At 37.6% G+C, this 27,723-nt stretch overlaps 1 protein-coding gene across 3 annotated transcripts in view; it reads left to right on the forward strand.

Moving 5' to 3' along the window:
* EMCN (endomucin) overlaps nucleotides 1-27,723 on the forward strand; it is a 122,201-nt gene that overhangs the window by 17,265 nt on the left and 77,213 nt on the right. For 2 of the 3 annotated variants that reach the window (XM_025290383.3, XM_025290386.3), the window contains exon 2: nucleotides 26,491-26,610. In XM_025290383.3, coding sequence (XP_025146168.3) covers nucleotides 26,491-26,610 — 120 coding nt within the window. Of the gene's footprint in view, nucleotides 1-12,920; nucleotides 12,970-26,490; nucleotides 26,611-27,723 lie in introns of those variants that run through there. The other variant, XM_025290384.3, reaches the window with a different exon arrangement.

Raw genomic sequence — 27,723 nt, forward strand, 5'->3', positions numbered from 1 at the left:
GTCGCACAGAGTCGGACACGACTGAAGTGACTTAGCAGCAGCAGCAGCAGAAGAGTATGACGACCAGAATTGGTCAATACACTCCAATATTCTTGCCTGGAGAACCCCCTCTCTGACAGAGAAGCCTGGCAGGCCACAGTCTACAGGATCACAAAGAGTTGGACATGACCAAAGCGACCATGTGTACATATACGCAAGACTTTTTTTTTTTTTTTTTTTTATGTAGCAGCTCTGCCCCAGTGAGAGTTGAGAGTAAAGATGGCACAGCTGCTTGACTTGTGGGGACCCTGGCAGCGCCAAGTGTGCAGGAACACAGACTGACTCTGCCACAGGAGTTATGGCCCTATCAGAGTCTTTTTTTGAGCCTCTTGTAGCTGGTGAGCAGAAGGCCTCTTTGGCCAGTCTTTCTTCGTAGCTCTGCCCATTCAGGCACTTAGAGGGCTCTCTTGCCTGAGGTCCTTCTCTGTTGTTCGGCACATCAGGCACATAGAGGGACCCTCCAGGCTGGGGTCCTATTTTGTAGATCAGTGCTTCAGGCACCTAAAGGGGCACCCTGGGTGGGGTCCTACTCTGTAGTTCAGTGCATCACGTGTTTGATGGGCCAGCCTCTCTGTTGTTCAGCTGCCAATGCTGGCGTGTGGAGAGAGAGGCTATGGTGATGGCTCCACCCCTTACATGTGACTCAGCAGTATTGCCTTGCTTTCATGTCTGCTTGGCTTTCCTCCACTGGCCTTTCCCACCACAATCTCCACCCTCACATCGCCTCAATCTGTCTCTCTGCAGTCAACAGCAACCCTCACCCTGGGATTGCCCCACAATCCCTTAACTCCAGCTCCCAGCTGCTGCGCCTTCCAGGGGACCAGTGTTCATGTCCAGTATATGTATGGCTGCAGGAAGGACTGTCTGATTCTCATTCCATTTAGGCTGCCACGGATCAGTTTTTTCACTTTCAGCCTTAATGTTTCTCCTCTAACTCAGACAGTTGCCTCTTTGGGAGGATCAGACCCCTGCTTCAGTTCCCCTACCCACCGAGGGCAGGTCCAGTCCTACTAACACTCCTGTTTTTCCCCCAAGTTCCTTTGTCCTACAGAGTTTTGCGTGGTTCTATATATTCTTTTCCACTGGTCAGGTACTCATTTCTGCTCTCAGCTGGTGTTCTGCATGCACTTCAGGAGATGTATCCATGGAGAGAGATGTACTCCATGTCCACCATCTTCATATCTCTGCAAATCCAGTTTTAAAAGTGAGAATCATCTTTTTAAATGCATAGAATCAACTACTTTAAAAGTTTAGTAATAGTAATTGCATTATTGGGATGAAGATAATTAAATTATATGAGTCAATAAGATTTTCCTTATTTTTCATTTTCTAACAGCCTCATTTGTTGGGTACAAGTTTTATATCAAAGTTTAAAACTCTATAGATTTGCAAAATAGAAGAAAGAAAAATGACAGTGCTATCTATTACTTAAAAACCTGTTCAGTTCAGTTCAGTTCAGTTCAGTTCAGTCGCTCAGTCGTGTCCGACTCTTTGCAACCCCCTGAATTTCAGCACTCCAGGCCTCCCTGTCCATCACCAACTCCCGGAGTTCATTCAAACTCATGTCCATGGAGTCAGTGATGCCATCCAGCCATCTCATCCTCTGTCATCCCCTTCTCTTCCTGCCCCCAATCCCTCCCAGCATCAGAGTCTTTTCCAATGAGTCAACTCTTCGCATGAGGTGGCCAAAGTATTGGAGTTTCAGCTTTAGCATCAGTCCTTCCAATGAACACCCATACTGTTAAAACCTGTTAGTAGACTTTATTACAACCCAACAGAATATAGATCTCTTGGAAGCAAAGACAGCATCTATTGATTATGTTTTTTTCTGAATATCTGTCTTTGGGCACATGGGTGACGCTTACTAACTCGTTCTTGCTTTAATTTGAAAACCTACATTTTTTAAAAAATCAGCAGAGTTTGGCAAAACTAATACAGTTATGTAAAGTTTAAAAATAAAATAAAATTAAAAAAAAAAAAAAGAAAATACCAAGGCATTCCTGGATTTGTTTTCAGTGACTGAAAGACAGTATTTTTTTTATCCTTGGCCTGTGTTGGGGAGAAGCTGTGAGTGTCATTTTGGGATACTCTCTTGATTGGCTCAACTTGTTTAATTTGCTTTATGAAGCTGACCTGCTGTCTTTTTGTTGTATAAATAGCAGAAAGCGCCTGCCTTTAGTTTATATTGACTGTCCAAATCACAAAAGAATGGAGTGATTATCTGAATGCAAGTATTGAATCATTCCTTTGTCTTGCTCACAAGAAAAAATTGATATCCTATTATTCTGGGCACCATTCATCAGGTACTCCTGAATCATTTAGGTCAGACTTATCCTCACCCCCACTATAAAATTATAGAAATTCAAGACACACTAGTTACAGATTTCACCTTTCCATCTCTGAAGGCATCGTTCAGAATGCTGAATAAATAACTTTGTCCTAACTAATCCAGTTTAAAAGTAAAGTCATCCAATAATTCAGTTATTCCTAGGTTTTAAAATTATCACTGATCAATAAATAATCAAAAGCTCTGAGGGCACTTACATGGGACTAACAGCTTTTTACTTTGTCAAGTAAAGACACAGAAATCTTACAATGTATATACTATTTGTGAGCGTATTTCATAAGGAAATAGTTGTTGTTGTTCCACCCCTCAGTCATGCCTGACTCTTTGGAACCCCATGGACTGAAGCATGCAAGGTTTCCCTATCCTTCCCTTTCTCCCAGAATTTACTCAGATTCATGCCCATTGAATTGGTGATGCTACCTAGCTGTCTCATCCTCTGTTGCCCTCTTCTTCTTTTGCCTTCAATTTTTAGAAAAGAAGCTTTCTTCATGAGAAAAGACCCTGATACTGGGAAAGATTGAAAGCAAAAGAAAGCCTACTTTATATATAAGTCTATATACTTGGAATTTAATACTGTTCTTATCCTTTCTTCTCATTGAACTCTGGCTGGTGTCACAGGCCAACTCTGTGCAGTCGTGAGGGGTGCACCGCCCTCTGAACCAAGACTCATTGGTTTTAGTCACCAGTGACCATGAATTCACTGCATGACTGAGCCAAGCAATCTTTTAACCTCTCAACGCTTTCATTTCTCCATCTACAGAATGATACAGTTTCACTAAATGATACTGAAGTTCTCTTTCAGATCTCCAATTGCATGATCTTACTATAACATGCAATTTCTGTGTATTTAGCCTCAAGTTATCTTGCTTCATTTTCATTCTGTTATTGCCAGATATGTTCCTTCTGGAGCAAGATGTCCAATTCTGTTCCTTAATGTTTACCTCCTTTGGGAATTTTCAGCTAGGGCTGTTAGAACAGATCTGCTTTGCATGGAGAAGAGCCAATTCCCTGCCATGAGCAATATTTCTCAGAGTGCACAATATAAAAGACATTATCCCCAACATGTTTTTCTACATAGCATTATTTGTACTTGGTTTGGATGAGGGAGGGATATAAAAAAAAAAAAAAAGGAGAGAAAGAGAGAGGGAAACATCAGAAAAAGATTGAGAGTAAAAAGAAGGTTAAAAGAAATTTAGAAAGTGATTGAGACTTGGAGAGAGAGCCTTTTTGAAAGAGAGCCTCTTCTCCTTGGAATGGAAAAAAGGTCAAGAATGACATGAATGAGACAGAAGTTCAGAAGGGAGGAGTTATATGTATATGTGAAAACATCTACTTCTGCTTTATTGACTACCCCAAAGTCTTTAAGTATGTTAATTACAACAAACTGGAAAATTATTAAAGAGATGGGAATACCAGACCACCTTACCTGCCTCCTGAGGAAACTGTATGCATGTCAAAAAGCAACAGTTAGAATTGAACATGGAAAAAAGGACTGGTTCCAAACTTGGAAAGGAGTACGTCAAGGCTGTATATTGTCACCATGTTTATTTAACTTATATGCAGAGTACATCATGAGAAATGCTGAGCTGAATGAAACACAAGCTGGAATCAAGATTGCCGGGAGAAATATCAATAACCTCAGATATGCAGATGACACCACCCTTATGGCAGAAAGCGAAGAGGAACTAAAGAGCCTCTTGATGAAAGTGAAAGAGGAGAGTGAAAAAGCTGGCTTAAAACTCAACATTCAAAAAAAGGAGATCATGGTATCCGGTCCCATCACTTCATGCCAAATAGATGAGGAAACAATAGAAACAGTGACAGACTTTATTTTCTTGGGCTCCACAATCACTGCAGATGGTGACTGCAGCCATGAAATTAAAAGATTTTTGCTCCTTGGAAGGAAAGTTATGACCAACCTAGACAGCATATTAAAAAGCAGAGACATTACTTTGCCAACAAATGTCCATCTAGTTACGCTATGATTTTCCCAGTAGTCATGTATGGATGTGAAAGTTGAACCTTAAAGAAAGCTGAGTGCTAAAGAATGGATGCTTTTGAACTGTGGTGTTGGAGAAGACTCTTGAGAGTCCCTAAGACTGCAAGGAGATCCAACCAGTCCATCCTAAAGGAAATCAGTCCTGAATATTCATTGGAAGGACTGAAGCTGAAGCTGAAGCTCCAATACATTGGCCACCTGATCTGAAGAGCTGACTCATTTGAAAAGACCCTGATGCTGGGAAAGATCGAAGGCAGGAGGAGAAGTGGATGAGAGGATGAAATGGTTGGATGGCATCACCAACTCAATGGACATGAATTTGAGTAAGCTCTGGGAGATGATGATGGACAGGTAAGCCTGGCATGCTGCAGTCCGTGGGGTCGCAAAGAGTCTGACACGACTGAGTGACTGAACTGAACTACTATGTATATGTATAGCTGATTCACTTTGCTGTTCAGTAGAAACTAACACAACATTGTAAAACAACTATACTCCAATAAAACATAGTTTAAAAAAATGAGAAGGGGAGGGAGATTGATGGAGAGATGGAGAGACATTCTAAACACTCTTAATGATTTGGGAAGAACTTCTCCCATAGGCCCTCTAGCGACTCTTAAGACCTGAGACTTTGTTCTTTCTTATCATTAAATCTCTGGCCAGGTCCTCATTCATCCATCCATTGCTTCTTTTAAATGCTGAATTTTTTCAAAACCTATCAAATATTTCATTTAATCTTTACCATTACCCAGGGAATTGGACAAAGCTAGTATTATTTGTGCTCATTATCAGAGGAGAAAAGCCTAAGGACATGCATTTTGTGACTCAAACCTCAATGTTTATTAGTCATAAGAATCACCCAAAGTATCTATTAAAATATTTTTTCCTAATGCTCACTCCCAGAGATATCCAGGCCACCCCCTTTCAGTAACACCCAGAAAAATATGTTTCCAGTAATTAACTGCAGATAATTGTGGCACACTCATACATTGACACACACTCCGGGAAATCCTGGAGTAGACTCAAGTTATGACTAGTCATCCGAACTCTTCTCACTGTCGCTTACCAGCAGAATAACCAAAAGTGTTTATCTTTCAGAAAAGTGCTAGGCTGTAGTGCCTTCAGGGAAAATTTTGGTTTTAATTCAGTGTAATCTACTTTTTTTTTTTTTGCTTATGCTACTTTAGGATAACAGGAAATTTGACTTGGCCAAGACAAATATTAGTGGAAACATTGAGATCTCCCTAGTCACAGAGACTCAAATTTCAGCTTTTTTAGATCATCTCTTTATAAGGAGATACTCTTCATTCTCAATTCATTGTAAGATCTTATTGCTTTCAATTCTACTATTAATTTCCCTTCTTTTTCATTGACACCAAAAGACTATGAGCTTCTGCTGAATAGGCTGCTCAAGAAAATTAGCCTCCTTGAATAATGGTTTGATTACAGAAACAGATAGAGTAATCCTATCGAAGTTTCAAGTGGGGTCAGGATGTGTTTGATAATCCATAGAGCCAGAGGAGTTTGAGAAAGTAGGGAGGATGAAATGACTAGCACTGGAGAATGAAGAGAAATGGAGAAGCTGTGAGGTTATGAATGTGGCCTAATTTTACAGGAAAAATTCTAGCATTAGAAAACAACAAACTGAAATCTGTAAACTGGTCATTATCATGCTCTTACTTTATAAATCAGGATAGGAAGAAGTCAACAGCCTCTGCTCCAGAGTTTCACAAGCTAGAAACATCTAATATCTAACAAGCAGACATGTGTTGTTTGGCCACAATGGTTTATGGCTGCACACATGTGTGCTAAATTGCTTCAGTCATGTCCGAATCTTTGTCACATTATGGACTGTAGCCCGCCAGGCTCCTCTGTTCACAGAATTCTCCAGGCAAGAATACTGGAGTGGGTCGCCATTCCCTCCTTCAGGGGATCTTCCCAACCCAGGGATCGAACCCGCTTCTCTTACGTCTGCGCATTGGCAGGAGTGTTCTCTACCACTAGCACCACTTGGGAAGTCCATTTTATGACTACAGGATACTGTTTAAAAATCAGCAAGTTTTACAAAACAACAAAGAAATAAAGAGAAAGTCTTATTTTCAGCTCTTTTGGCAACTCTGGGTCTCGTATTTCCTCAGAGCAGCATTCGGCTAAACCGGAGTCACAAGTGCCTCCTTTAAGTTGGAAGATGGTCTCATTCCTACATACCTACATGCGCTTACACCCTGAGCCTCTCATTTACTGCTCTGCCAAACTCCTGTGGGCACCAGGTTAATCCCTTCACTTGTTTCCTGAACCTGTAGGATTTCATCTAAGTCCTAGGTGTGTGAAGTTATCACTGTGTGTATGGCTGTTCAATGGATTTTTTCTGGGACAATTTTCTACAACTAACTAGACTTGCCAATTCAGCCTCAGAATTTTAAAGACATTCAGGTCATCATTTTTAAAATTTTCAGTAAGGAATAATGCTTTTATTACTATATGCTGTAAATAATTAACCTAATGCTGATTGCTATTCATGTTTCATAGTGTTCAGAAAGCATAAAACTTAGAAAATAATTTAAAGAATTTAGAAACCACAAATCATAGAATGTGATTAAAATGCTACTTTATTTTATTTCCCATCCCATCTTTACAATTTATTTGATGAACATAAAATTCCTGCCCTTGATAAAAATATTGAAGGCCCATGATTTTTTGCAAGTACATAGCTGACATCAAAACCTGCTAGGAATATTATAGGAGAAGAATACTGTACCAGTTTCATTATTTTAAAAAAGATTTTAAAATCCAGTAAAATATTTAAAAGAGTCCTTAACTGTCCCCAAGTTGGGATTATATTAACAATATGAAATTGGTTTAACACTAGGACATCAAACAACATAATTTACTGCAATGACAGAGTGTGTAAAAAAATATATGATCATCTGAACACGTGCAGGAAAAGCACTTTTAAGAATTCAATATTCATTCTTTATTTAAAAAAAAAAAAACATTTAGGAAACAAGACTATAGGGGATTTTCTCAGTCTGATACAGTAGCTTCAAAAACTACAACAATTACCATGCGCAATGGAGAAATGTTAGCTTTCCCTTTGAGAATGAGAATGAAACAATCTTGTCCAGCAATGCTACTTTTATGAAAGTTGTTCTAAATATGCTAGCTAGTGCAGTAAAATAAGAAAAATAAAAATCAATAATTAGAAAAATAAAGGCAGCTATTATGTGTGTGTGTGTATATATATATATATACACACAAATATATTTGAATCACTTTGCTGTACTCTTGAAACTAATTGAATTGAACTGAAAGTCACTCAGTTGTGTCTGAGTCTTTGCGACTCCTTGGAATTCTTCAGGCCAGAATACGGGAGTGGGTAGCCTTTCCCTTCTCTAGGGGATCTTCCCAACCCTGGGATAGAACCCAAGTCTTCCGCATTGCAGGCAGATTCTTTACCAGCTGAGCCACAAGGGAAACCCACTGAAATTAATACAACATTGTAAATCAATTATATTTTAATTTAAATAAATAAACAAAAGAAAGACTATCCTTTGTAAGTCATTCTTTCAAGTAAAAATGGTGATCTGTAGAAAAAACATAAAGTTCAGTTTGTAACTCAAATTGCATAAGTGCTTTTCCTCGAGACACCATTTTACTTGGTATTCTGCTGAAGAGTTTTATGAATACTTCTCATTTTGTCACAAATAAAGATAAAAAATGTGTATTTAAATAATAATTAATAACTTTTACTGTTCACTAAAGAGATTCTTAAGTGGGGGAAAAAAAAGAGAAAACCTTAAGAAATACCAAGAAAAAGGCTATGGAGAGAAATGTCAGCAACCTTTTGAAGCATTTTGTGACAAGCACAACCTTGTTTTAGCAAATAAATCTCTGTTGCCATTAATCATACACTGTTTGTGGGTTCTCCATTTCCCCTGAAACTCTGGAACACATCTCTTTATGAATAGGGAAGACACTGGATACGTGAAGTTCTACTTTAGCTGTTATTGATTTCCTCTCGGTCTCATTCTGTTACACTCTTAATGCAGGTGTCAGTCACCTTTCCTTATTTAAGGTCAGAGCCTTCCAAGTAAGACTTGCCTTTGCTCAGGTTTGTCCTCTTGCATTGAAGTAGCTTTTTGTAAAATGTTTTTACCTGGAATTATTAGGTTGGCCAAAAAACTCATTTAGGTTTTTCCCGTGATATCTTACAGAAAACCCTGAAGGAATTTTTGGTCAACCGACTATTTAGTAGTCAGAGGCATTCATCATATTTAATTTAATATAAGAGTTGATTTGTAAATCTACCCCACTAGACTGAAGGCTGACTTGACCTGCATGTCATTGCACCTCAAGATCTCTGGTCTCCCCTGGTCCTCTTTGTGAGGCTAGAACTGCACTTCTGAAATCTAGATTGAAGCTTGCTGTATATGCTTCTTGGTGATTCAGACAGGCTGTAATGAAATGAAACAATGTTTAATCCTCTTTAGGACTTGCTGCTGCTGCTGCTGCTAAGTCGCTTCAGTCCTGTTCGACTCTGTGTGACCCCATAGACGGCAGCCCACCAGGCTCCCCCGTCCCTAGGATTCTCCAGGCAAGAACACTGGAGTGGGTTGCCATTTCCTTCTCCAATGCATAAAAGTGAAAAGTGAAAGTGAAGTCGCTTAGTCGTGTCTGACTCTTAGCGACCACTTGGACTGCAGCCTACCAGGCTCCTTCGTCCATGGGATTTTCCAGGCAAGAGTACTGGAGTGGGGTGCCATTGCCTTCTCCACTTTAGGACTTAATTTCATTCAAATTCAACTTTCTCTTGTATCCTTCTAATTCAGTGTAAGAGAAGTACTTTTAAAAATTTAACCATTTTTAAAAACTAATAAAACATTTAATAAAAGTATTTATGAGTAAAACCATGTGCTTTGTTTTCTATAAAATCATTTCAGCATGGTACCACATCTGACTATATAACTTAACAACAATAATGCCATATTTGCTTATTAATTAAGATTTTACAAAGTACTTTTTATATACGTTATCTCTATAAAACCCTAAAAGGCAGGCAAAATGATAGATGTTGTTTTCAATTTATAAACAGAATTTTAAATACTTAAGAGTTTTGTTGTTGTTTGTTGTTGTTTAGTCACTAAGTCGTGTCTGACTCTTTGGGACCCCGTGGACTGTAGCCCACCAGGCTCCTCTGTGCATGGGATTTCCCAGGCAAGAATACTGGAGTGGGTTGCCATTTCCTTCTCCATGGGATCTTCATGACCCAGGGATCAAACCCGTGTCTCCTGCATTGTAAGCAGATTCTTTACCACTGCATCACTGGGGAAGCCCCTAGTTATCTTTGTACTTGAAAGTAATCCAGCAAATTTTGAGCAGTTTGGTAGCCAGCCTCCATGATGGCCTCCAATAATCCTTCCCTCTTGTATTCAAGTACTTGGATGGCCCATTCTCACACTTACTTAAAATTGAATTGTGTGACTCTTGGAAATCAGTGGAAATGTCGTGTAATTTCCAGGACAAGGAAGTAAAAGACATATGACTTCTGCCAAGGTCTCTCAGATTGCTCTCTCAGGGAGAAGCCAGCCATCTTGTTGTGTTGTGGGAACAGCCAGGCAGAAATCCCCAGTGGAGAAAACCTGACCTTCCACTGACAGCCAGCACCAAATCGTCAGCAAGGGGAGTGAGCCACCATGTAAATGGATCTTCCAGATCCGTCAAGCCTCGAGCTGATGGCAGAAACTGTGAAGACAGTAAATAATTGTGGTTTAAGAGCTGTGCTTAGGAATAATTTGTTGCACAGCAATGAATAGCTAATTCAAGTGTTATCCAATAAAATTTGTAATAAATTCAAGCTTTTGATCTAAATTTAATTGATATTTACATGAACAGAATGAACACCCTGTATCAAGTGAATTTTTCCCAATTAGCAAGGTAAATTCTTTTCTCTTAAGCTACATTCACAGTAAATGTTTGATTAATATTGGTTGCATTTATTTATATGATTCATTATTTACTTGCTTCATAAATCCAGAAACATGTTTAGGATTATATGTCTTGACATATATCTCTTATATGCCTTAATGAATTAAATTCATTAAATCAGAGCTTTAATTTACCATTGAATAAATGGTACAGATAAAATGATGCTTTATGACCATTTTACAATACTATATTACTAACAAAAATAATAGTCGTAAATTTTATAAATATATAGTTTTTTCTATTCTTCCAACATAGATAAAAAGTTATGCATTGTAATTATGGAAGTTATCATGTTTTTTCATGGCAGATATATTTTACTAATTAATTTGGTTTATAGTTATCATTGTGTTTCCTGAGGTACTTATATGAAAATAATTTGTTAATGAACTGCATTTTACTAACTGAATATTAGTGAAAGAATTTCTGATTTTTTTTTTCATCTAGTGAAACAAAAAAGTGAAATTTTAAGGTGAAATTCTTTTAACTTTCATTCACATATTGGGAAATTAAGTTAAAGAGACAAATGATATTAAAGAAATAAATTTGAAAAAGATTAAGTTAGTTTCAGATATTGTTTCCTCAGATTAAACAGTGTATCATTCCAACTCCTTTTTCTTCTCCTCCCGGAATTCAGTTTACCTCTCTACTCACATTAGTTTCTGTTCTTTGATAATTTTGCTCCTACTTGTTTAGACTGCAGAGATGGAAATTGAATTCATGTTGTAATAAGAATCTAACCACTCTTAAGCAAAATAACGATAGTTACCACTGAGTTGTATATAATGATCTCACCATACAGTTTTATCTGCAAGCATAATTTTAAGATAAAATATCATATGAATTATTCACTTCTTGCTTGGGATTTCCTTTGCCTTTACACCTTTTCTTGATGTATTTATTCTGTACTGTTTACTAAATTTGTACATTTTTTGCTTTTGTTGTTCACTTTATATTTATTCCTACTAAACTTTGTCCTATAAATGAATAATAATTTATCTAGTTATTTTTCAGTGTACATTTCCTTACTATTATCCAAGATCTTAAAAATGTAGCTCAACACACTATCCTTTAAAAACCTGATTTTGATTTTAACTGGATTATGATAGGCTGTATGGCTCCTTTTTTATATACAGTTGATCCTTAAACAACAAAGGTTTGAGTTATGCAGGTTCACGTATATGTGTATTTTTAAAATAGTAAGTACTATAGTCCTACAAGGCCTCTCACGTGGCTCTAGTGGTGAAGAATCTGCCTGCCAGTGCAGGAGCAGACTTAAGAGATGCGGGTTCGATCCCTGGGTTGGGAAGATTACTTGGAAGAGGGCATGGCAACCCACTCCAGTATTCTTGCCTGGAGAATCCCATGGAGCCTGGTGCGCTATAGGCTCACAAAGAGTTAGATACAAATGAAGCAACTTAGCACGAACGCTTGCATAGTCCTACACAATTGGAGTTCAGTAGAATTGGTGGCTGCAGAACCTCAAATACAGAGGTTAAGGAGGAACTTCAGATCAGGAGGGAAGACTATAAATTATGTGCAGACAGTACAAAGGATCAGGACCCCTAACCCCCTCATTGTTTAAGGATCAGCCGTACAGCATTTTCTCCACATAGGCTTTCGGGTCGTTAATGAATTGTTGATCACCTATTCAGTCCTTCGTTTATACCTATATTATCAGTAATGAGCTTTGGGCTCTTTTGACCTTGATTCTTAAAGAAAGATGGGAATAATACATGATGGCATGAGGTAAAAAAAAGAAGGATAAAAATGGAGTCAAGGTTGACTTTCTGTCATATGGAAAAGCTAAAATTTAGTACATTCAAAATAATTTAAGACTTATTTAGTGGCTTTTAAAAACTTTCACCGAGAGCAGTATTTCCAGGTACTTGAGATAATTTTAGGCATCAGTGGAATTAAACAACACTAACTCAAATCTCCATGATACTTATAGTTATCTAGGTGTATGTTTGGTGTTACATTCACAAATTCCACTTTTCAATATAAGGAGAGCAGGACTCAAGCATAGAAGCATCATAGTCAATGATATCTTTATGGAATATGACTTATGTCATACTATTTATTTTTATAGTTAAGTTTTAAATGATTTGATTTTAAAGAAAAAAAGTAAAGAAGTAATAGTAGATAAAGATATGAATAAGCTCATAAAGGTGGTACAGGAGTGAATGAAATTTTGAACACACTTTCCAAGAGATTAAAACTTAGGAGACTGCTACAGCCAACTATGGCATTTCCTTCTGTCAGTTTCTTTTTCTCCCTGCTGCTAAGTCGCTTCAGTCGTGTCTGACTCTGTGCGACCCCAGAGACGGCAGCCCACCAGGCTCCCCCGTCCCTGGGATTCTCCAGGCAAGAACACTGGAGTGGGTTGCCATTTCCTTCTCCAATGCTTGCAAGTGAAAAGTGAAAGTGAAGTTGCTCAGTCGTGTCCGACTCTTAGCGACCCCATGGACTGCAGCCTACCAGGCTCCTCTGTCCATGGGATTTTCCAGGCAAGAGTACCGGAGTGGGGTGCCATTGCCTTCTCCATTTTCTCCCTAGAAACCTGCTAAAATGGACAAGAGTTTTGAAGATACTTTGATAGTTGGTAAGTGACTCTTCTGAATTTAGCAAACACATTTCACTTCAACCTTTATCACCCATGAGAATAGGAAGTGTAATACTTTCAAATGTTACAGAAGTCTCACTGGAAATAATAAAAATGCCAAGAGCATAGAAAATGCCCCACAAATTTTTCCCAGATTTTGAAGTGACCTTATATTAGAAAAAACTCATAAATCCCAGTTTATGAACCATAGATTCAACACTGTTGAATTCACAAAAAAAGCAGAGGCATGTTTACAAATAGTAATAAAGCATAAAGGAATAATGATTTCCAAATAAATTTAAACCCAGAAATTTTATTTCAATATGAAGTTTCAATAGTAGATCGTATGTTCTACATAAATACAACCCACCTTTTATTTTCTTTTTTAGCAAATGGTAATCTATTTAAAGTGATAGATTAATTATAATAGTCTGAAGATTCTGGCTATTCAGGTAAAACTTAAATTTTGCATATAAAAAACTGCTAATAAGCACCTATTGTCAAGTATGAGTAGCAGGAGATACACAGATGAATGTTAATGTTATCTAATAGAATTGCTTGGAAATTGATTTTTCTTGTATATTTCACATAATGATTCTACACTAATTAAAAAAATGTTTAGTTATACAGAGCACTATATTTCTTAAGCATGTTGGATAAAAGAAACTAATTATATATTTATAATAATGACATAATACATCTATTGGTTTTCTTCTATTAATATTGCTGTTAGGAAAGTAAAATTTAATTGTTCTGGCATGAATTCATCTTTAAAACTGGAAAAAACAAGTTTACAATAAATTCAACTGTAATCTAATGGTAACTTTTGTGCTTAGATAACACTTTATACTTAATACTGGTGGTATCTCAGATCTAAATAATTATCACTGCTGCATTGAAGCGCTTGCTCTATAGCTCCAAAGTCTATTTGTTCTGATTATCCATCTTGCCATATTTGGGAAGCAAACGATTTATAGCCAATTCTGGATTGATTTGCTACAGAACAAATTTACAATTATCTTTTGCCATAAACACCTAATTGTGACTCAGCAAATTTGATTCTGAGTCTAGTAAACAGCACTTAATAAGAATAATTTTATATAACAAGGATGGCTCCTGGATATATCCACCTTTAATATAAAAACATGCTCAGACTAAAGACTTACTTGCTGCTCTGGGAAAAAGTCCATTGCCCCACATTTCCTCAAATAATTCTGCGTGGAGAGAGGATTAAGTTTTCATGTTCATCTTTATTTCCACCTTCCTGCTTCCACTGAATCTTGTACTCTGTTTGGTTCCTTGTGACTCTTTCTTCATCTTTGCATTGGCAACAACCAAAATGTAATTCCCCATGCTTTCCTGCATGCCCAGAAAGATCCACTTAACTAGAGTCTTGCTGGATATTTGCAGACTTCATGTGCATGCCTGCATGCTGCATGCATAGGTGACTTTATGCATAGGGAGGGGGGCTTTACAACAGAGAGGTGCAAAGCTAAGGATAAGTTTTAAATACCTCCGTTCTTAAAAGGTTTTAGATGCTTCACCTTCTTTCTTGGCCTCTTCTCTCTTCTCTTCCTCTACATCCTCTGCTCTCTCACCCTCGAGGATTAAAAAGAACAAATCATTTCTGCTTTCTTGGGAAGAGCAATTAAGTTCTCACTTACAGCTCTTTCAGTTTTGGGCATCCTTCTGAATTTCCAAAATCACTTCTTTCAAGTGTACAGGTGAATATTTGTTCCTGTGCTAGTGCTAAGTCGCTTTAGTCGTGTCTGATGCTTTGTGACCCTATGGACCTATAGCCTGGCAGGCTTCTCTGTCCAAGGGATTCTCCAGGCAAGAATACTGGAGTGGGTTGCCATTTCCTCCTCCAGGGGACCTTCTCAACCCAGAGATTGAACCCACCTCCCTTATGTTTCTTGCATTGGCAGGTGGGTTCCTTACTACTGGTGCCACCTGGCAAGCCCAAATAAGACAGAAAAACTTTTCCATCCTAGTCTTCATCTTGGCATTTGGGAAAGGAATTTGGAGAGGTTCATTCTTCTTATTAAATTTTAATGATATTATACAAAAGGGTACTACTTTTAAATTATAAGGTGAATGTGAGTCAACTGAGAAATAAGAATATATACTTTACTTCTTGCTATCCGTCTCTTTAAATATGGATGTCCTAATTTCTTCCATTGTCAGCAAAGCAGATACTTCCCAACCAAGCTTTGAAAACATATTCTGTAAACATGTCTGTTGCCCACTATTAAATAACAAAAATCTGTTGCAGTGTTCAATGTAAGCTCTCTCTCTTTCCAAAGGCTGCATCTGTCCCACAACATGCAGAGTTATTTTTAAATGTGTTAGATTTAATTAGCCCACTACAAGGGACTCTTTTGATGGCATCCTGAAGGAGTGTTCAAATATTTTTAATTTGGAGAAATATACCATATAAAAGCTAGAAAGCTAGTCTCCAAAACAAGAAAGTAGACACCATGACTTCTTCTCTGTTCGCATATAAATACATGATGGGCATCTACTGGGCATGTGGTTCCATCTGAGCAAACTGAGCAGTTTTTCCATCTCCAGTGTGGAAAACTGTGGAGAAACAGATTCACAGGAGGAAAGATATGCTTTTATTCTAGCACTTGGAACTGGTACATATTGGAAACAAAGGGCTGTAAATCCCCTGCTCTGTTAAGTCTTTGCATATTTGTTTCTGATTAAAAGTATGTCACGCGTGTTTAAAGACTGTCCTTCACTATTTGCAGGGAATGAATAAGACAAGGTATCAAATTCTGGCTCAGCTTGTAATCTTATATAAAACCATTAGTCAAATGAACAAGATTATACTGTTATTGATACACCATGATCCACAAAGTAGTGGTCCTCCAATGTTTTGAAAGTAAATCCTTCATTTGCATGAAAATTGTGAACTACCTTCCCAATAAGATAATAAATGGCACCCACTAGTTGAGAAAACAGAATGCCGCTAAATATTAGCATGCATGTGTCTGACTCTGCAACCCCATGTATGTGTGCTAAGTTTGCAACCACAAACATGACATTGCAGTTCTAAGACTAGCCAATGTAGAGGAAAAGAACATGAAAGATGGGCTTAGAACATCTGAATATAAACTAGGCTCTAACACCTTCTACTCTGAGTCTTGACAAGTCACAATCAGACCTCGATTTCTTCATCTATAAAATGGAGATAATAGTAGTGTCTGTTCTACTGTTCTATGAAATTGTTAAAATCAAGTGATATGAAAGCAATTATTATTACACATGCTTAATTCTTGGAATGTCTATTATTTAAAGTTGTTTGTCTATTCAAATCATTCTTTTTAGGGCAAGAAAAGATTGTCTTTGAAAAATCAAACAACCTTGATTTTTCTGAAGATAGAAATAAACTTTTGTCCTCTTATTTTACCCCTTAATAACTGAAATTACCATCTCTCAACAGATACAAATTAAATAGCATTTAAAATCAGCTAGAGAGTTTTTCTTTACATTTAGAGAAGTCAAAAGTAAGAGTTAATGAAATAATAAACATGATATCTCAAATTCAGGCAAATATCATTTTCTAGCTTCAAATGCAATACTGTAGACTTCTTACAAACTCAGCTGTCACTAATCGAAAGTAGACATGAACACACATACACAGACCTACACATACACACTGTTGAGAAGTTGTGTAGCTTATTGTATATAAGCTCTGTTCATTCATGTTGGTATCAGTTTTATCTATGTAAAATATTTCATCATTTGCTCTTCTATGTTAAAAAAGAACATTCCAACACAAAGTAATCCAAATATCTATTTCAAATTTTGTCTTTCACATTTTCTCTATTTCCAGGTAGACTAACACCTGAAGGGAAATATATTTTGACCAGGTAACATTTTCAGACTGCATATAGAGTTAGTCATTTTGTCCCTTGTAATACAGAAATCATTTGAGGACTTAGATTTCTCCCGGGTGATGAGTTTATAACTTCATGAAGCCTTTGTATATAACTTCTGAAGTACAAGCTTCCTTCTTGGTATGTAGTAATGCAATTTACATTTTATTATTTGCCATAATGGATATTTGCATTATAATTTAAACTTAGAAGTAATATAATTTTGTAGCTGAAGAAACTCTATTCAGCAGACACTTTTCATAGAGAGGAAACCAAGGCCCAAAGCGGCGAAGTGGCTCATGCAGCGACATCATTAGCTGATGTCACAACTGCAGAGTCCCTGTGTCCTTCTACTTCCCATGGTGTCATTTCTTGCAAGTCGCTCTTCTAAACTAATGTCACCTGCTGTAGGAAAATGTCTAGCGAGACCGTCCCTGTTGCTGAGGAAATGCCAGGAGGGCCTGTATCAAAGACCCAGTATTTCAGGTGGTGACAGTCTAAGCTCAGAGGAAAGCTGGGGGTGCCATTAGAGAGAGAGAGAGTAGGACTTTGCTCTCCATGGTGATTGCTGCCCCTGAGTGGAGCCCAGAGCTGGGACAGAGCAGCACTGTTCCTCCCAGGACTGAGGGGGTCTGTGGTTTTTCCCCTTCCCTAGACAATCCCAAGAGACTTGCTTGTACAGTTTGCTGGAGGTGACCAGAATCTGCGTGTGAAGCCTAAGCATCAGGTTTCCCTGGAAGATTTCCGAATCACAGAATCACGGTTCTTCTCTGGAGTCAGAGCAGAGCACGGCAGGAGGAGTCTCGGGACGGTTGTCTTAGAGCCCAGGAGTATGGCCAGGTCACTTCTTTCCCTGAATACTCCCATTCTTATAAATATAAAAATATAACCTTTGCCTTTTTATACCTCAAAGAGCTGACACACCTCAAACCTGGTACAACATATAAAAAGTCCCCTTATAATAGAGTCTGCAATCATGGAGCCTGATCTTTAAAGAATCACAGTTGTTTTGTGAAGGAAAAATACCTGCAAACTCCCATAATTTCAAACCTGACACCTGGATGAATGGAGAAAATTTGCCTTGGGAGCCTCCATCCGTTTGTCAGCCAAAGCACCTCGGATCCGTGGGTCCATTTTGCAGATATTATTGTTTTCTGGTTAAGAAACTCACAAGTGCAATGCTGCCTTCCTGTCCTCCCCAGAGGGGCCAGGTGGCTGAGACACCTGTCCATGCCGGCACCTGCCAGGCCTGGGGCTCCCTCCCCACCTCACAGATGGCTGGCCACCTGAGGAGATTCCTCTGTGGGGCAGAGCTCTCGCCCACTTATCTGCATGTTTTCTTCCTGTCAGAGATGAGATTTTCTTCTTAGCCCCCAAATTCATTCCACCTACGAAAGATAAGCATTCTCAAACCTTTTGCGTTCACTATAGTATTTTGTTAGCCTTAATAGAAAAAATACTTTAAACTTCAAATCCTTTTTTTTAAGAGTTCCCACTAGTTCTAATGCTTTCATTTAAAATGAAATTTCCCTGTTTTTACCAAAAGATTCTACTTTTAAGTGTGTAATATCCTCCATGCCCCATTGCAGGCCTTATATTGTATAGTCTCTTTTTTACTTGGCACTATTGACATTCCCCTTCTTTTTGAATACCCTAATTTCTTTTTCTGCCATAAGACAATTTTTTTCTTTCCTTCTTGTGCAAAATTATCTGATTCCTCTTGAAATCTGTTCCACCAGGAGAAGGATTCTGTTTATCCCAGATACATAGAGACATAGCCTTACTTTGATTTCACTGAACTGGCATACAACAAACTAAACACAGTATTAATTATATAGTACCACTAAAAAATAATTTTATTGATTTATTTCATTATTTTAATGAAGGCCGCACAGGCCTTCATTGCTGTGTGGGCTTTTCTCTAGCTGCGGAGGGCAGGGGCTACTCTTTTGTTGCAGAACACAGGAGCTAGGGCACACAGGCTTCAGTAGTTGTGACTCCCAGGCTCCAGAGCACAGGCTCGGTAGTTGCGGCACATGGGCTTAGCTACTCCATGGCACGTGGGATCGTCCTGGACCGGGGACTGAACCTGTGTCTCCTGCATTGCCAGGTGGATTCTTTACCACTGAGCCACCTGGGAAGCTCCAGCAACATTTTTATACAGCACCTTGACATAACCAACATAACCTTACAGTTGTTTCATATATGTATAGCTTGGGTATCAAAATAAAGTCTAAATTCTTCTAGGAAAAACGTATTTTTAATTTTTCTTAAAATAGACAAATGTTTGTTGAGGTAAAAGTCTCATTGGCTAGTAGCTTACTTATGCACTTCATCTAGAAAATATTGAAATTATCAGACCAATGCAGATAGAAGAAATCATCATGTAATAATTGTTTTCTTTAAATTGAGGAAAAAAATTAACTGTATTTCATTTGGTTGGAAGTAGGCCAAAGTGACCTTTGCTGTGTCAAAGGGCAATGTGTTGATATGACACTGATAATTAAAAGGAATCAGTCCCTTATCTTTCATGAAGGTTCTGTTTTGATGAGAATATAGAAAGTGGTATCATATTTCATGTATTTATTGTTATATTAATATACAAATATATTTTACTTATCCATGTATAAATTTATAATATACTGTGTTATATAATTAATATTTTAACATATTTTCATGTGTGAGGGAAAACTGAAATTTTCCACTTAAACTTTGTTAATTCTTTGTTACTTCTTTTCAGACAAAGAAGATATAGGGTACAATATTGAGCAAAAATTATGCTAGCTATTACTGACAAAGTACTATGAAAAAGGACCTTATCACTATTTAAAACATCCAGATTTATGCATTGCCATCACATATAAATATAAGAAGTGGATCTGTATTCATTATAAGCTATAATACATAGTGAAGAAGCATCTGCAAGTGATAAATGAAAATTGACAATCATTTTATTTCAATATATAATCTGTAAAAGTTTCCAAAAGTCTAAGGGGTGGTATTTATAGGAAGTGGCATTGCATGAAGACAATATAAAATAGTAGAAGCAATACATTCTAAGTTATTGAAATATAAAGTTATCTACTTTACCTTCAGTTCCATAAAGCAATTAATCTAGTTCATTAAGTTATTACCTAATAATGGTATTTTGAAGGTTTATAAAGAAACCATTCTGTTTCCTTAAAGAACTTAAAACCTTCTGAAATTGTCTTTATGGTTAAAACTGGCTAAGAAAAAATATTTTCTCAGATAATTCAAAGGAAAACTTCAGCAGTGTCTCTGCCACAAGTGCATTCCACATCCACAAATAGTAGAATTAGAGAAGGAATTTAATTAATTGGTGCCGTGATCTTTGAAACTCTCTTAAATTCATACATTTTCTAAGCTGTAAAATGTATGGATTCTATTACATTAGGATATTTTTTTAAAGTTTTTTCCAGGTTTCAAGTTATAGAATTTTAAGTTACCGTCATTCAGTGTTTGTGTTGATCTAGAAAAAGCGAGATCAATCTTTAGTAGTGGATTTTCAGTGGACTTTAGACACAGACTTGGTAGGGGAAAAGGTAGATGGGGAAACAGTTTTGAAACAAAGCAGAACCCTATGGTCCTTACTCCCCCACCCTCACCCCCTCGCCTGCCTTTTGTCTGTGGAAAAACTTTAGCCAAACAATAAGTTTAGTCAGAGAAGTGAGAACATGAAGAAACAAAGGAAAACAGTCCAATAAAATGAAATAATAATAGTTTAGTCATTCAGCATAGTTAAGGACCTCTAGTTCCTCCTCAAGGGCCATAGATAATATTCTGAGCCATATCCTGTGAGCTGTCTTATAGATACTGAAACTCCCACCAGGTAGAAAAAAGTTAATTATATTATGACCAGATTGTAGCCATGACATGTGGCAAGAGTGTGGCAAGAGGTGCCGCACTCTTGAGAACTGGCCTCAAAGAAATGAGAACAAACCAACCCTGGAACTGAAGACTAACTGTACTTAAAACAGTCCAGATGACACTGGTCAGACCACAGATGACCAATTTCAAGATGACTGTCAGAGTCAACCGTGCTGTTTCTGCATGTAGCGCCTTTCTTCCATCTATAAAAGTGCTTGCCCATTGATTGTCAGTGTGCAGGGAACCGGGGGGTGGTAATCGACCTTTGGACAGGAGTCCACCTTCCCCTCACTGTGGATTGTCAGCATCCAAGATAAAGCAAACTTTCCACCAACCTTGTCTCTTTATTGGCTTTTGAGCGGCGGGCAACTGGACCCCCTTACTTTTGGTTACAGTTGCTCATTATGAGGATGGATGAAATTCTAACTCTCAGAGATTATTTGTGAGTTACCTATAAATGTAATTACAAAACATGTTAAGAAGATTAGAGTCAATGATTTGATCATTTGAAAACAGGAGAAAATATGATACCTGGTTTCTAGCCATAAACTGAATTCTCAAACTTTGAGAATGACAACAGTGATTGTCATTAAAATCCCAATATTACTTCATTCTTTCATAATGTAAGGAAGCTGGTGCTTTGCATCCCTTGTGCTCTCTCAGTGTAAGTGTATTGGATAGGGTGGAATGGGGATGGAGCACCATCTGTTTCTCTCAAGAGCAGCACTCTCTGGTTTGGCACAAGCAAAGCCATGAAGCACAGGTCTCCTTGTTAAATTTATCTTTAAACATTTTGGAAGTAAAGAGAGAAAAAATGCTACCTCACCATGTCCTGTGAAAAGAAAATACTTCAGAAAAAACCATTTCCCTCAATAGTTTAGTATAAGATCAAATCAGACCTAGAATAAATTTACAGATAATAGAGTAAAAGCATAATTGATAGCTACTCATACCCTGGTTAATAAAACTTTAATAGCAGTGTGTATCAGTCACTCAGTCTTTGTGACCTCATGGACGGCAGCTCACCAAGCTCCTCCATCAGTGGGATTCTCCAGGCAAGAATACTGGAGTGGGCTGCCATTTCCTTCTCCATTAATGGTGGTAGAATAAATCTTTTCCATCATATCAGGAGAGAAAATTTCTATTTGCAATTTTTTTTTAAACTCAGTAAATCTCTTGTTTTTATTTTTCAATTTTAAACACCTTTAAAAGATTAGAAATATCCTTTGAAGCTTCAAGTCTAATATAGAAACATCTTATATGTTTGTTTATTTATATGTAGATGACGTATGATAACAAGTATGAATGCTTGTTATTAAAAAGAAAAAGTGAGATATTTTGTTTCTTTCTTCATCCTAAGCACATGGAGTCAAAACATCAGTGTGTCTACTCACTTCCACACTTTCAGTATGACACCTTGTCAGAGGCAGAAAGAAGGTAGAGGGGAGTGTGGCTTGGCATGAATCCACCACGCCATGGCCAGATGTGTGATGGTTAAGAGTATCTTCTCTGGAGTCAAGGGTGTCTGTACTGAAATTCCAACTGTCTTGCTTCCCAGGGTACAATATGGGCAAGCTGCGTACCATGTTTGAGCTTCAGTGTCCTCACCTATAAGATGGTGATCATAAGAGTATGAGCATTGTAGGGTCTTTATTAGGATTAAATGAGATAATCCACAGAAAGTACTCACATGCTACCTGGAACATAGTGATGCTCCATATTTATATGGGTTATTTGTCAATCCTTGCCAAAAGAAGAAATGCTCTCTGTTGAACAATCTGAAGAAGTGGTAATGGAGACAGTAATGAGTGCTGGGAAATCAGTGGCCAAACGTGTAGAAGGAAGAAGATGAGGAAAAGCCTTACATTATATCTCAGTCTTCCTAAATGAACAGTGAAAAAAGAGAGAAACAATAGAATGGGAAAGGTTAGAGATCTCTTCAATAAAATTGGAGATCCCAAGGGAACATTTCATGCAAGAATGGGCATAATAAAGGACAGAAACCGTAAGGACTTGACAGAAGCAGAAGAGATTAAGAAGAGGTAGCAAGGATACAAAGAACTATACAGAAGAGGCTTTAATGACCCAGATAACCATGATGGCATAGTCACTCTTCTAGAACTGGACAACTGGAATGTGAGGTCAACCAGCCATGTAATTAAAAGATGCTTGTTCCTTGGAAGGAAAGCTATGACAAACCTGCTGCTGCTGCTGCTAAGTCGCTTTAGTTGTGTCCGACTCGGTGCGACCCCATAGATGGCAGCCCACCAGGCTCCCCCATCCCTGGGATTCTCCAGGCAAGAACACTGGAGTGGGTTGCCATTTCCTTTAAAGAGCAGAGATAACATTTTGCCAACAAACGTCCATGTAGTCGAAGCTATGGTTTTTCCAGTAATCACGTATAGGTGTGAGAGTTAGACCATAAAGAAAACTAAGGGCTGAAGAATGGATGCTTTTGAATTGGAGTGCTGGAGAAGATTTTTGACAGGAGATCAAACCAGTCAATCCTAAAGGAAATCAACCCTAAATATTCATTGGAAGAACTGATGATGAAGCTCCAGTACTTTGGCCACCTGATGTGAAGAGCTGACTCATTGGAAAACACCCTGATTCTGGGAAAGACTGAGAGCAGGAAGAGAAGGGGGCAGCAGATGATGAGATGGTTACATAGCATCACCGACTCAATGGACATGAATTTGAGCACATTCCAGGGGATAGTGGAGGACAGAGGACCCTAGCATGCAGCAGTCCATGGGTTCACAGAGTCACTCAGTGACTTAACAGCAGCAAATATCTCAATCTTACTATGTTAATTATGTGGTAGAAATTTGTGGCTAGAAATTTCTCTACTAGTTTGCTTCAAACTATACATGTGAACTTACTGATTTCACATGACAACTTCAAGAGGGCCAACGACATTGGTAAACATAGAAATGGGAGCTTTTAGTTCAAGGTCAACTAGTGGCTTCTCATTCTCTGCCCTCCTCATTTCCCAATCATGTTTTCTACAGTTGAATTTCCTTATGGTCTCTTCCCATTGCTCCAAACAGACTTGTAGGTAAAGTCCCATGTCTCTGGGTTGGTATTCAAAGTCCTTTATAATCTGGTCTCCAGAATTTTACCAGATACATCCACCATGTCTTCTCATAGCAATAGCAGTTCAGCCAAACAGACCTCTTTGCATGCCCTCAAATCCCTCTCATTCCCCCATTTCACACCTTCACTCATGTTCTTTCCTCTTTCTGTGTGAACATGTTACTCACTCTTCAAGCTCCAGCCCCTGTTAACTCCCTCATGAAGTATTCCTTCCTCATGCCAGAAGAGTAGTCATCGTCTATAAATTCTGGCCTCAATTTTTCTTGTCCCACAGTTTTCAAATTTTTAGCTGGAATCACTGTAAGAAATACATTTTGCACTGGCACACATTTCATTCAGACACACCACACACACACACACACATACATACACACACACACTCCTAAGCAAAAGCTTCATGAAACAATACTTGCTCTCATTATTTACAAAACTACTCTAATGTTGTCTCTTTTCTCTTTCATTTGGGGAAAAAGCTCTGACTGCAATGCATTTGTCTTTAACTGTTTAATAACCCAAAGTTTGAGAAACACTGTTATACACATCTCAAACAGAGTATTCTTTGTTATTTAATGTGTACAGACATACTCCCTACCATATTAAAATCTCCTAAGTGTGATGCTGTTTGGTACAACATAAAGTCTTTCACTATTTAACTATGCTTTTCATATTGGCTACCAGTGTGTGCAGAAGCAAAAAGGAAAGAAGGAAGGAAAGAATGAAGTAAGGAAGGGAAAAAAGAAATATGAAAAATATCTCTGGAGTTGTGGATTATACTCAGAAATTAAGGTTGTTTTATATTTAGCAAGTCAAAGAGAGAAATCATTCAAGCTATTTACAGATGAAATTCCCATCCAAGTAGTATATGCTTCTGTGAATAACTTCTTCTTCAATCTCAATTTAAACTTAGAAATTAGTATTATATCATGGACTCTAGGACAAAAAGATAGCAAAAACAAAATGACTAATTAATAGAGCAAAGGTAACTTCATATGTGCTGTGTTCCTTTTATCTGCTAGATATTGAAAGGCAAGAGGGGAGGGTAGTAAGACCAAGGGTGTGAATGCATCTCCAGAGGTGAAAAAAGCTTTGATTTGGTTTCGGTAAAGCCTGTGAAAAGGCAATGCTGTTGTTCCTGTGTGAACAGAGCTTGTCAGTATATGCTGAACATGTCAAGCAATTTCTGTGAGCTCTTTGTAAACAAAGTCAGAGCTGAGCACTAACACTCCCAAGCCCCTCAAATCTACAAAACGAAACAGGAAGAACACTCTTATCTCGTGACATCTCAAATATTACTTTTCACTGACTTTCAAGATTATTGCTTTTTCCTCAAATTCAAAGAGGAAAATTTTGAATGAAATTTAAATTTGACAAGTTATACGAAGGACATGCATTTACTGTAATGACATACCCAATTTGACTGGAGTTTGAACAAAAGTTTTTGTTATTCAGAGTCCACCCTCTTATCAACATTCGTTTCTCTGACTCTATAACTGACCTTTGAACAACATGTGTTTGAACTACTTGGATCCACTTGTGTGACTGTATGTTTGTGTGTATGTGTGCTCACTCGTGTCTGACTCTTTGTGACCGCATGGACTGTAGCCCCACCAGGCTCCTCTGCCCATGGGATTTTCCAGGCAAGAATACTGGAGTGGGTTGTCATTTCCCTCTCCAGGAGATCTTCACAACCCAGGGATCAAACTCGCACCTCTTGTGTCTCCTTCATTGGCAGGCAGATTATTTACCACTGCACCACCTGGGAAACCCCATATGCTTGTATAAATGTTAAAAAATTACAATAATATTGTGTGAAACAAATCTTTCCATAGATCACTGAGAAGCCCTACATGCTTCACTTTAAAAAATAATATTGCAATGGACGTTTTAAGAGTTACTATAAGACAGTGACTTTCTATTGCCAAAAATAATTATTAAAAATGAATATACAATATATATAACATTGTATTGTCTTCACTTCTGTGCTTTTGATTATTACAGTTGAGAGAAATAAATGATTTTAAAAGGCAGATTTATGGTGGCTCTATCACCAAGAATTTAGGCTTGTAGCAATTGTTGAATTTTTTAATCTATTGTCTACTAATATATTCCAAAGAGACAATCAATTTACATATATAGTTAGACACACACACATCTATCTATCTATATCTATATATGTATATACAGAGAGAGAGAGAAAAGGGGGAGAGGAGAGAAAGAAAGGAGAATGCTATGTTCCAGGTAGAAATGAATTACTACTGAGATTTTTTAGTATTTAGTAACAATAACTTGCTATAATAACACTTGGTGAACACTGCCCAGAGAGTATTTGTTTAATTATTTCACCTGACAATGTTACTTTAGTTGGCTTGTGTCAAACTTACACATGTATTCCTCACTGGTTTTGTAAGATATTATTTTCTTTCAGAACCACAGACTGCTCCTGCAATCATCTTAAAAATTCATGCCATTGGTGAGAAGCTGTTGGAGTGAATGAATGAATACTGAACTCAAGGTTGAATTCTTTTACAATTAGAAAATTAATTCCAAAACCATACATACAGGTTTATTTTGTTTAAATATACTAGAATGTTTCTCAGCAAAATAAATGTAAATTTTAATGAAACTACTTTAACACAATTTTTTTTTTCAGACGCCACAGCAACAGCCACTCCACCATCAACAACTTCTGAAATAAATACAACTCTACCAGCAATAGATACAAGTACATCACCAAATGATAAGAAATCAACAGGTGAACTATCTAATGAAGGTAGGATTAATTTTTCATGAAATTTACTCTAAATTTAACAATAAAATTATCACCCATATAATTTAATCATAGGAAAATTATTTGGGAATCTTGTATCTTTGGTATGAAAGTCTGGGTTATTCCCTTATTTCAAAATGTATGTGTTATTTTGGATTGAATACAGAGCCCTGAGATCATAGTGGACTTCTTTCTTTAGATCACTTCTTGTTTGAGAATGGTCTTATTGTGAGGGTTATGCATACAAGGTTTATTTTTAGAGAAGAAAAATTATCATTTCTCAGTCACAAAAATATCTTTCTAACTATTCCAGTTCCCCCGTAAGCAGCACAGCCTACATGGTGGAACTGTATTAATAAGAGACTGGTTTTGTTAGTTACATTGGGATGGTAATAGATGTAATGAGTAAATTTCAGTAGCAGTGGCATCGTTATGGTTACTGGACTGAGTGATGCCTGTATCATGTTTTATGGCTCTTGGTATTAAAGAAAATTACCTTATCATCCATGAAAAACAAAATGAGCCATTAGGACCATTCAGTTAAAAACTCAAGAGATCATTAACCCAGCACATAATGCATTGTCCATCCTGAAGAAAACATAAAATGAGGCATATCATTTGGGTCCAGAAAACAGTGGAGCAGGGGAAATAGAAATGTTTGTTGATTACCTATGGGCAGAAATACAGTTAGCATGCTAAGGTAACAGAAAGACCTAAAAATCATGTACCCTGATAAACGGAAATCTCCACTGCTGTCTTTCTTGCCCTCATATTCCTCGTTTAACTTCCATTCTAAGACATACGGAAGATTGATAAGGGCTAGTTCACTGGACTTGAATGTGATGGTGATACTCAAGAGAAAAGGGGTATTATGAATATAGTTCATTGTTTCCAAACTGTCTAATTCTAATGTGAAACCAAACCAACCCTTAGAACTTCTTTACCGAACCAAGAGAAAGTATTACATTACACATTGAGGGCAGCACAGGGGATTTATTCTCAAAATGTGGTACAATCTGCATTACCAACTAAGGGAAACTCCAAATGACAGTCAGGGAGCCAGGGACCATGAGGCCTTCAACCAACACTCCACAGGCTGAATTATTTCATTTTTTT

This window comes from Bubalus bubalis, chromosome 7, assembly GCF_019923935.1.
Source record: "Bubalus bubalis isolate 160015118507 breed Murrah chromosome 7, NDDB_SH_1, whole genome shotgun sequence".
Classification (NCBI taxonomy): domain Eukaryota; kingdom Metazoa; phylum Chordata; class Mammalia; order Artiodactyla; family Bovidae; genus Bubalus; species Bubalus bubalis.